Source organism: Hyla sarda, chromosome 1 (genome assembly GCF_029499605.1).
Source record: "Hyla sarda isolate aHylSar1 chromosome 1, aHylSar1.hap1, whole genome shotgun sequence".
In the NCBI taxonomy this organism is placed as follows: domain Eukaryota; kingdom Metazoa; phylum Chordata; class Amphibia; order Anura; family Hylidae; genus Hyla; species Hyla sarda.
The window spans coordinates 173,835,123-173,847,400 of NC_079189.1; the positions used below are offsets into that span (position 1 = coordinate 173,835,123).

Sequence of the window (12,278 nt, forward strand, 5' to 3'; positions counted from 1 at the left end):
TAACTGCCACTGCGTTTTTTTAAAGCCAAAATCCGAAGTGGACTTTTACTTTCTGCTGGATGCACTCATTGCTTTGGCTTAAAAAAATGCAGTAGCAGCTTTCCAAAAAACTGCCAGGTGGAAGTCTAGCCGAATGGAGACGTACAAGCGGGGTCTTACAGTGGGGACTTGCAAAATCACCACAGAAAAAAGAAGTGACATTTGACAGTTTTTGAGAATTCTGGACCATTTCTGGGTCTATGTTTCTCCTTAAGGAGGGTACCATAAAGTTGTGTGGAGACTTATAAGCTATTTATGCTCCGCTGGGAATTCTGGTTGCACATCATTTGACTGCCACAATATAAAGAGGAGATAGGCTTGACTTACCTGGGCTCTTACCATGCTGAACAACCTAATTTACATATTAACAAAAAGGAATCCTGAAGACTAGCCTGTTTACTTATCAACCATATCTTTTATGTTAACCATATTTTTCTAAGCATATCTCCGATCTCTTCAGTCCCAGCAAGTCTATGAAATCTCCAGCAAATCTCTATCCGGATCACTGCAGTCTAGGGCAGCTCTCAGGGTACAAATTTGTCAGGAGATTTAAACAGATGTCCTGCCGCTGAAGTATGAGCAAAGTTACACTTTAGGAATTTTTGGTAATTTTTTTATTTTAAATTTTACTTTATATATTTCAAAACACTCCAGAAATCTTGCATTTTCATTCTTGCCACTAAGTCTAAAACTAAGCTGAGACTTTCTCTTCTGTACAAATGACTTTCCAGCTGTCTTCTTATTATCATCACATACAGGAGTACAGTGAAAGGTGACACATGTAGATAGATGACACAACATTAATTTCTATTTGCTGAAGCTCAGATCTCAACTTCCCCCTCAGTGCGGAATGACCTCTGCACAGGTCACAGAACATGCCCAGAAACATTCTCTAATTCATGTCAATAGGTCAGCTACAGACTAATTTTGCCTTTGTTTATGGGACTTGCCATAAAGCAAGTTAAAAACAGCTTAGGTAAGATGGCTGCCCTCATAAAAATGTACAAACAAATACAATTAAAAGATTACAAACACGAAATAGAAATGGATAAGAAAAAGTGTTTCAGCATCTGGCTCTAATTGGTAAAACAAAATCTTGATAAAACATTCACTGTAAATAATATATACCTGTTACATAGCACAAACTTGATAAAACATTGCAAGTCTCACAAAATTTGTAGAAAATTACTATTATAATCAATATTTACTATTGTATGGTTAATACCCAATATTACAGTTTTTTTTCCATATCACATAGATGTTTACACACAGATTAAAGGGGTACTTTGGTGGAAAAACATTTTTTTTAAATTGACTGGTTCCAAAAAGTTAAAATGATTTGTAGATCACTTCTATTTAAAAATCCTAATCCTTCCAGTACTTATCAGCTGCTAGATGCTACAGAGGAAGTTGTATAGTTATTTTCTTTCTGACCACAGTGCTCTCTGCTGACACCTCTGTTTATGTCAGGAACTGTCCAGAGCAGGAGAGGTTTGCTATGGGCATTTGTTTCTGCTCTGGACAGTTCCTTACCTGGAGATAGGTGTCAGCAGAGAGAACCGTGGTTAGACAGGAAGGATTAAGATTTTTGAAAAGAATTTACAAATCTGTTTAACTTTCTGGCACCAGTTGATGCTATACTGTGTACTCTAAATGTCATTGGGCATTGTAGCCATTTTACCCATTTCTTAGTTCTTTTTTATTCTTCATTGCAGCTTTCAAAGCTTACAAGCTGCTCACAACCTTATGAAATTTCTAATGAGAAGCCAATTACTGACAATGTATTATTGGAATACAATGCCGTCTATGGCGCTGGGCACACTCAGAGTCTCTGTGTGAAATATTTTTGACCCGGGATTCTGGAGTGTGAACCTAGCCTAGTAATAAGCCATCTTGTCAGTTTAAAGGCTTGAAGTTGTAGGGTTTTGTATCAGACAGGTTACTATGACTATTTTCCAATGAGTGAGATTGCTATTACTAAAGGTTCCCTATAGCTGGGCCAACATGGGCCCAATACGGGTGCCAATCTGGTAGATTAGTGCTTGCTTAAAGGGAAACTGACAATTTGTTCACCCACACTAAACTCAATACACTGTGTTATAGTGTGGGTGAACCTGAGTATCCATGAGATATAGCCCCCATTGCTAGTATGCAAATTAACTTCTGGTGGCAGGAGTTGGCTTGCCGAGCTTCCCTGCCTTTGTACTCTTTGCTCAGCTATGCCTGCCCATCTTGTGGATATTCATAATTCTTCATTCTCATGTCATTAGGACGTGAGAGTTAAGATGAGGGAGCCACGCATGCTCTCTTCCAGAAGAGCAGAGCACTCATGTGGGCACAGACTCTCACATCACTAGGACCTTAGCGTGGAGAAATGAATGAATATGAATTAATGAATAAATAAATGAATGAATATTCACAAGATGGGCAGGCAAAGTGGACAGAGGCAGGAAGGCTTGGCAAGCTGGCTTCTGCCTCTATTGCGCAGAGGAGGTAATTTGCATACTATCAATGGGGGCCATATCTTATGGACAGGTGGACCAATTTTACTTAGGTTCACCCATGCTATAACCAAGTGTATTGGGTTTAGTGTGGGTGAACAGCCTGTCAGTATCTCTTTAACAAATCTTTAGATGGCTTAGTAATTGTGCACTGAATATTCAATGAAAAAACACAAAGGACCCCCAGAAGACACCTAGTGTGTTACCCTTTATAAATGTGCCCTCAAAGGGGTAAATACAGATTATGTGCCCACCTTGTGCACATTGGATATGTGCATATCATCCTGAGACAAGGTTAGCAGGATCAGTAGTGCAAGCCACAGGGTCCTGGGATCCTCCAAATGTGGTCCCTTAGAAGCAATGTAAACACAGGCAGAGAAAATGACCCTCAGAAGATGGGCACTCCAAACCTTTGGTAACTAAAATGCAAATCCTTGGAGTCACATGTGTGAATCTAAAGAAGAGGGTTATAACCCTAAAAAATGCATTATTCTACTAATAAAAACTTTATCGATAACTGCCTATGGACTTGCATTTATCGGAGGATCGGTGTGCCCATATTCTTAGAATCATTTACTCTGCCTGTATTCACAGTAATTGTGCGGACAGGGATGCACAAATGATTGCTGGATTGCTTGTATCAACTGCACGTCTCCTGTTCAGATAGGGGCATATATGACCAACTAATGATGATGACTTTAGGACCACACATTCTAAGCGATCAGCCAGTGCATAAGTGTCTGCTTGTTTGTCTTTTTTCGTCAGCTGATTGCTGGGTCTTTTACATGGGGCAATAATATGCCCATTCTGCCAGTAATCACCCTGTGGAAATGCCCTTAAAGGGGTTATCTAGGAATAAAAAAGACCACATCCTGTCTGTCTCCACTTTGGATGTGATATTACAACTTGGCTCCATTCACTTCACTGGAACTGAGCTGCAGAACCACACCCAAACTGGAGACAGACAGGAAGTGGTCTTTGAAAGAAATTACCTCTGTTTTTTGATTCCTGGATAACCACTTTAAGTAATGTATTCTTGCTTTTCATAGCTAAAGGCCCTCATTTACTAAGAGTGGAGTGTAGGTTTCTTTGTGGGTTTTATTTCCCTACAAAAATTTTTTCCACGGTATTTACTAAGGTTTCCCTACATTTTCCACTTTCCCTACACTTTGCTTTTTTTTTTTTACACATGCTCTGATCTGTAGGGTTTACCTCACCTCAAATCCACCACATTTTATGTGGAAGCCTTAGTAAATATGTTGGTTTTTTGTGAAAATGTCAGGGACACGCCCCTTTTTGGAGACCACACCCCCTTTCCCCGGCGGTCAGACCCCTTTTTTCGGGTTTTCTTAGCAAAATGGAGAGTTAGTCAGGGTTTTTTCAATTCTGGCGCAGACAGAATTTCTGGCGCAATGCGACAGAATCTGGCGCACAACCCGACAAAAGATGTCGGGTTTGCAATAGTTAATGAGGGCCATAGTGTTCAATCTACAATGAAAGCCTGAGATAATTCCTGCAGTGATTACATCTACTAGCTTTGTCAGGAGAGCGAATAAAAGCCTCTGTCGTAATTATAGGTAATGATTTTCTATTCCCTTTTACAAAATTTTAATGCCATTTATCTCTTTTTTAACCCCTTAGTTACAAGCCAATTTAGGCTTTAAAAAAGAAAAAGAAATGTCATTGTTGTATTCTAAGAGCTTTACATTTTTTCATTAACATTGCAGTATGATGGCTTGTTTCTTTTAGGACAAGTTGTGCTTTTTAAAGGCATCATTATTGGTTACATTTTATCATTTATTTTTGTTCGGGATAATGAAAAATATGTGATTTTGCCTTAAGTTTTTTTTTGTCTTGTAAACTAACGCTGTACTGTAAAAATATCATTATAAGTTTATTGTCTGTGTCAATACAATTACAGCAATACCAAATTTATATTAAATTTAGTTTTTTTGTATGTTTTAGTAGTCTAAAAAAGTGTCACCACATTTCATGACCCATAACTTTTTTATTTTTCTCTTGTAGTTTTTATCGATTTCATTATTAGATACATACAAGTTTTGATCGCTGTCTTTTCTTTTTTTTTTTTTTTTTTTTTTACAGCGTTCAATGTGGGAAGGATAATTATACATTTTTATAGTTCAATACATTATGGTCCTAGCGATACCAAATATCCATAGGTTTTTAAAATTATTTTATATTTTATATAAAAACTATTTTTAAGGGAAATGTATACTTGGTTATTTTATTTATTTATTTTTAAGGGGGGGGGGGGTATTATTTTATGAAACTGTCTTCTTTTTTTTATTAACTTTTCCCATAAGTAATTTTTACCAATGACCATCTGATCATGCATATAACACACTGCACTACTCCTTCCACATACGTGGTAAAAGTCAAAAGTCCCCTTGTTGTCACGGAAACCCATCGGCACCCACCGATCGTGTTGCCAGGATGCCGATGGGGGTCAAAGAGCCCTTTCACATTGTGGCCATGATTTTACCACAGTGTGTCAGCAATCCCAGAACAGGAGGCATGGCAGCCTATCCTAAGTTCCCTTAGTGACTGCCATCAAAACATGTATGGGCAGTCACTTATGGGTTAAACTATATTGATAAAAGAAAAATAAAGTTACTATGCATTGGCCAGTTGTAAATTAAAAATACAATATAATAGAATAAACACTAAAACCAATACAGTTTAGTTATGTTAAGCAGAAAGTTAGCGAGAACGTGTGTTTACTTTGGTTTAATAACTTGCATAATATCATATTTTATAAAGGATTTGAGGTATCTCTACCTATGTTGTATGAACACCAGTTAAAACTTAAAACATTACTGTTATTTCAAAAAACTTGACATGTCAAAAGTTAAGATCAGTCAGGTCTCAGTACTGAGACCTCTACCCATCCCTAGATATATCTTGGAAAAATGTACGGCAGAAGATAGGCTGCAGTGTAGTCTATGGAGCCATCTTCTGCAGTGAAGCAGACTGTCACTCTTCTGGTTTTATCTAGGGATCGTTAGAGGACTCATCACTGTGACCCTAATCGATAAAAACTTTTGACATGCTTGCATGACAGTTCAAAATCTTTTAGAAATCACAAAAATGCTTTTAGTAGAAACCAGGGGTGATGGTGGTGGGGGGGGGGGGTTGTTGGGAGGAACTTATCAAGAGTTTACAAATAGTGTTTTGTGTAAATTTGCGGCAAATTTTTGTGCAATGGCCTCATTGCTCAGAAATTTGTGACTTTTTCTTTCTCTACAGATCCGAAAGAGTGCTGAAGTGAAGGTCACATATGTAAGTATTCTTGTGAGTATGTAATGTGTAACTGAAAACCCTTTCCTTATCATTAACAACAGTGAAGGACCGAGTTATGTCAGTGTTGGCCTATGAAAAAGATTTTGCCTTACACACAGACACTATGGACATAAACCTCACTACCTGGCAGGCTTGGATATATTGGTGCAGTTTAGTAGAACTTCCTTATTTAGTAAAGGTCTCAGTGTTTATTCAGGCCTTGTTTTCTGTTTTGTTTCCATGATATACAGTACTCCCATACCATTTTATCTCTCATAGGTATCCATATACCTTCAGCATATAGTCTGCTCTGCATTTACTGTTACTTTTGTTGTCTATTCTGGTTGATGCTGCCATGTTTTGTATTATAAAATTTTCACTTACCCCTGCATGAGGTTTTGCTGTAGCGTATTATGCTACTACTACATCATTTGTTTAATTGTAATAAAAGTCTTTGAAACTAAATAAAAGCCATACTTATTAAAAATGTGATACTGGATGATACATTACAACCAACTGTAAATGAGAAAAAAAACACATCTCTTCAGTAGGTGCAAAGATGATCTAGATCATTTTAATCAAAACAATACTGCCTTGAAAAAACTGGAGAAAAGATATTTAGACTGCATACGAGTTAACGCTCAAATCAGATAAGACAAGATCATATGACCTTTTCTTTAGTGTCTGACTTGCACATAATTGACCAAAGTGGATTTCTGTATGATTCTTTTGCTGGCCATTTATAGTTGGATTCAACTATTCAGAGTACTATTGAAATTTTTATACTGCATAAGATCCAGATGTAATATATTTATTAATAATTTACTAGAGTTCATAAACAGCACAATAACAAACAGATAAAGCTTATCCTGCCATAGAACGATCAGGTAAAACTAAAATTTACCTACCAATTTTTTTCTTTCCTCGAGTTTGTAGGCAGCACAAGCCTCATTTATTTGTTTTTGTGCCACCTTAATATGATCTGGTCATTATGTTAGTGTATGTTTTCTGTGGACAAAGCAAGATGTTTTTTTGGTCACATTATTTTTTGTGAGCATTCAGAGGGATTATAGACTCCAAATAAAATAAAGAAAAGGTCATCCACTCCAACATATAACATATTGGCAAATAATTATCTAGAGAAAATTATGGACATTTATCAAGGGGTTTAGTCAGGTTTTCTTTACTATAATTGTCGCAAAATTGTCGCAACTGCGACTACACGCTTTTTCGTGCGACATTTTGACTGGAAAGCGAGAAAAGCAAGTTTTCCTAAAATTTACTATGTAGTAATAATTTTAAAATGGACTACGGGTAGTCAGGTATTTATTAACTGCGACAGTCGCAACTGCGCAAAAAAAAGTCGCAACAGCGTTAAAAATTGACTAAATTTACTCCAGCTCAAACATGGAGCAGAAAAAGCTACTACCAAAGTAAAAAAGGAAAAATTGCTTACGTGAAAGAAAATTATCAACAGGCTGAAAGCAGTTGATAAATACGTCGCACATAAGCAAAAAAAAAGTAAGGAAAAAATTACTAAAAAAAAGAATACATAAGCAAACATTGATAAATGTCCCTCAATAAGAGAAAACATTAGAGTGATTTCCCCACAACAACTAATCACATCTCAGTTTTTTTTTTATTTTTTATCAGAGCTTGTTAACCCCTTAAGGACAGTGGCCCACGTTTATCATTGTCTTTAGACTGTTTCTTGTGTCTAAAAAAGGGGCAAAAAGGCGCAAGCAGGGTTTTTTGCGCCTTTTTTTGCCCCTTTTTGTTTACACATTTCTGCAGATTTTGAGTTGCAATCCACTGATTTTGAGTTGCAATCCACTGATTTTGGCAATAGACATGATATGGAAGAGATTTATCATTGCGCCTTTTTGTAAAAAGGAGCAAAAAAAGGCGCAAAGCCACTGAAAAGTCTCTAAAACTACACCAGCCCAGAGATGGTGTAGCTTTTTGGTGTATGTGCAGACAGAAATTTCTAAAAATGTGACCTGCACAAAATTTATCAAAGCTCTTTTACCTTTTAATAAATTTGGTGCTCCTGCACATTATCAGCACACAAAAAAAAGGTGTAAAAAAATGTTTCACTTGCACTGCAATGATAAATGTGGGCCAATGTGTTTGGGTCTTGAGGGCCTTTTGTTTTTTCCTCTTCTCCTTTTAAGAGCCATAATGCTTTTATTTTTCCATCCACAGAGTCATATGAGGGCTTGTTTTTTGTGGAACCAATTGTACTTTTTATTTAATCATAATGGGGGAGATTTATCAAAACCAGTCCAGATGAAGGTTGCTGAGTTGCCCATAGCAACCAATCAGATCGCTTCTTTAATTTTTCATAGGCCTCTTTAACAATGAAGGAAGCAATCAGATTGGTTGCTATGGGCAGCTCAGCAACTTTCCTCTGGACAGGTTTTGATAAATCTCATCCAAAATGTAAGGCAACGCCCCCCCCCCAAAAAAAAATGGGGGGGGGGGGGGGTAATTGGAGCAATTTTGCTACTTTTTTTGGAGGGAGGTTGTTCATCTTTACGCAGTGTACTTTATGGTAAAACTGACATGTTATTTTTTCCTGGGGGTCAATACAATTAAAACAAGTTTTCTTAAATAGTTATTTTGTGACCCTTATAACTTATTTTTTATTTTTCCGTATATGGGTATGTGTGATGGCTCTTTTGTTAACTGTAGTTTTTATCCGTACTTTTTTGTATAGATGGGACTTTTTGATGTATTTATATATATTTTTTCTGATATATGCTATTTCATTATGTTATTTATCATATTTTATTTAGGCTAGGTTTCCACTTGGTTTTTTTCTGGCAGTTTTTGGAAAACTGCCACTGCAGTATTTGAGCCAAAGCCAGAAGTGGATCCATAAGGGAAGAGAAGTGTAAGTCCTTCCTTTATATGTCCTATACCTTTGGAATACACTTCTGGCTTTCACTTAAATACTGCAGTGGCAGTTTTCCAAAAACTGCCAGAAAAAAAAACAAGTGGAAACCTAGCCTTATAGTTCAGGCATTTTCACGTGCTGGGATAACAAAATGTTTTTGTATTTTCTAAATTATTTAAGGGGTAAGGGATAATTTAATCTTTTTATATTTTTGTATTTACACAGTATATATATATATATATATATATATATATATATATATGTAGTGTGTATATATAGATATATATATAGTTTACAGTTTTTAAGTCTATTATATGCAATTATTTGATTGGATTTTCTGTTCAGTACAATGTAATAGCATAGTACTGATCAGTACTATAGGCTTTCACATATAGGATGAAGCGTAAGAGGCCTCTGGTTGCCATTTTCACCCACCAGACCTCTGCAATCACACTGCGGAGGTGTGATAAGCAACCCAAACCCACCAGCTTTTCCATTTTCCATCAGGGCTGATCACTGCATCCAAAGGTTTAATGGCAGACATCAGCGTATTCCCTGGAGTCAGTAAGTCCTGCACCTCTAACCTTTTGGTAGTCATGGTAGGTACTGGTCAACTGAGTATAACACATGTGTAGGGCAATCAAATCAGCGCTGTCCGCACGCCAAACATTTAATCCTTTTTGTAGGTGAGTAAAATATAAAACAACTCACATTTCTCAGGAAATTTCTTATTCCATATTGCACTGTGACAGTCTCGCAGGATTTGTATAGTTACATGTTAGCAGCAGAAAATAGCAGCAAGATGCATATCTTCATCAGTCATGGCACAACGTTTCAGGGGCGGACCCCCTTATTCATGCGCATGAATAAGGGGGTCCGCCCCTGAAATGTTGTCTAGTGGAGTTCATATGGAGCTCTGATAGTACGGGGTTTCCTATTGAGGATTATAATATTGAGGAACTCAATTGAACTTGTGCTATTGAGGTACTGATCAATGCACACCAGGAGCATCTTCCAAAACATGCAATTTTAGATATGCTATGACCCATGCGACTAGACATTATTGTGTCTACAAAGTATGTTTCCTGGCAAAGTAGATCAGATCCATGTTTGCACATTTTATTCCTTACAACACACATCAACTGCCCTGTATACGTTTGTATAATTGTTGGAGAAGGAATTGACATCCCTGAATATAGTCCTGTACAGAGAAGCCAGTAAGCAGTTACAATTTATTCATAACAGCCTGTAATCTCTCAACAATTTGTATTTTTAATGCATAATTAAGCCAAATATGTCAACCAGATTGTGTTTCACGTCAAATTAAATGTCATAGTCTCCTTCCTTACTGTGTGTAGTTTGTGCAGTTTTAATTGTATATTTCAACAGAATATGCACGGAATAAATGATGAGCGACAAGTACCGGAGAATTGATATGTTCTTGGTAAACACTGTGTACACTGGTGCCAGAGGAGCTGGTTCCATGCCAATACAGTTATACAGAACATAATTAGAGCTTCTTGAAATTACATCTCCGCTATTGTAAAAAGACAAATTCCAGAGCTAAGAGATAAATGTATTTAGTAATGTAAATAGAGCTCTTGGATTTCTTCATTTCAGCTTGCATTCTTGAGCACTTCCTTTCAAAACTGGAGAAGTAGAGCAAATGAAATTACAGTGATGTTACAATTACTGAAATTCTGAATTATATTGAGTTTTGAATACTTAGTCAAAACATTTTCCCAGCCAAGAATTCCTCCTTTTATAGAGGATTGTTCCACGAACTTTAGGTTTTATTGCCCCCCATTTAATGTCTACTACCGTGGATCGGTGTTTCCCTGATTGTGTGTACAAAGGAGGAATGAGAAGTGGTTAGTTATGTAAGGCTTAGCGCAGCTATGGTTTGGAGCCATTTCATTACGCTTCATGATTAGCAATTTCCTCATAATTATTTTTATCGGAAGAAATTTTCTGCTCTCAGAGGTTGTTACAATACCTTATAGTTGAATGTAGGTTTCCATAAACTGAGCTGGTATTGGTGCTACCGATGGCTGCTGCAGAAGGGGTGGAGTATTCAATTTGCTTGTAATGTTCCCTAATATAATATAGTCTCCAGATCAGAGACTCATTTCAAAGGCATGTTTTTTCTTTTCAAATGAACAAACTAAAAAAATACTGAACACAGAACCGTAGAAAGAACCAGAACTCCATTTGTTGAAGGAAAAATTGGTGTCTCTGGGAAACATATTCACAGTTAGGCCTTGGGTATATCAAAGCAGGAAACAAGTAAAACAAAAGTTCCCACTTTCACTTTTGAAATTTTTTTTTCAAAGTAAAACTTTATTGAGTTTTATAAGTAAATACAAGAACAAACAGTAGATTGCTGTACACAGCCAATCTGAAAATAAAACGTGAATGTAGGTGTGAGCTCTTTGCTGGATCTCGGGTATGGTAATGCAGTTCGGTGGGAAGAATCACAGTCATAAAAATAAAGCGACTATATCCCGTACAAGTACTTTCTTGAGGAAAGCCGGGCAAGAAAATCAACATTGGAGGTCAGCACGAAATCGGATTAGTCCAACGCACTCCCTAATAGTATGGGAGAACATACGCCCTAAGGAGGGCATCTGCATCTAAATTTGGGAATACAAATTACCTCCCCACGGGTCAGGGGTCACCATTTGTGGTCGCCAACTGGAAGGCATTAAGACTGATAAAAGAAATCCAGAGAGGAAGAGAGGAAGACAAGGGTATGGGAGAGAGTGAAAGGGGAGAGAAGAGAGGAGAGGGGAGAGGTCAAGGGGGGAGGAGATGGACCAGAGGAGAGGGGGTAAAGAAGCAGGTGGGTCTGAGGAAAAAAGGAAATTACGAGAAAGGGTTGAACTTGCCCCCCGGGGCGGGCCAGACCAGAAAACCCTAAGGCACAAGAGCAATAGCATTGGCAGAGACAGGCTGTTCTCGCCTATAGGAGCGAGGGTCATGCAGCTAGGTGAAAGGTTTCAAACTCAGTGGAAGATACAAACTCCATCCAAGGTCTCCCTATGCTGTAAAATCTATTGAGCTATCTGCGTGAGTCTGCAAGGAGTTCCTCCATTCAATGTATATGGGAAACCTCACGAAGCCAGGATGAGATCGAAGGAGGGGTGGATGACTTCCATAGCCTTGGGATGACAGATCTAGCCGCTAATAGGTGGAACTGGAGCAATCGGGTGGAGGTAAGCTTACCTAGGTAAGCTACTCTGGTGAATCAGTTTAGGGGTTTTAGAGACAGGATGTGAAAGCAGCTTGGACATTATGTCTAGGCAGTCCAGCCAGATATGTGACATGGTGCCACCCGGGCCTCCGCAACGCCAGCAGGCATCCGTAACGTTCGGATAAATGCGAGCAAGTAGCAAGGGCACTCGGTACCATCTTGTGATAATTTTGTAATTTGTCTCGTGTGCCTTGCTGCATGTGGAGGACCCGTGGCACCATGATAATACAGATTTCCACTCCTCCTCTGATATGGGGCAGTCCAGTTCTCCCACTTTCACTTTTGT

At 37.9% G+C, this 12,278-nt stretch overlaps 1 protein-coding gene across 3 annotated transcripts in view; it reads left to right on the plus strand.

Annotated features, from left to right (window-relative positions):
• The window catches only part of TRPC3 (transient receptor potential cation channel subfamily C member 3), a 260,568-nt gene that overhangs the window by 88,178 nt on the left and 160,112 nt on the right, over positions 1-12,278 (plus strand). For 2 of the 3 annotated variants that reach the window (XM_056564160.1, XM_056564176.1), the window contains exon 3: positions 5,808-5,840. The exons of the other annotated variant lie outside the window; for it this stretch is intronic. In XM_056564160.1, coding sequence (XP_056420135.1) covers positions 5,808-5,840 — 33 coding nt within the window. The remainder of the gene's footprint in view (positions 1-5,807; positions 5,841-12,278) is intronic. 3 annotated transcript variants of the gene reach the window in all.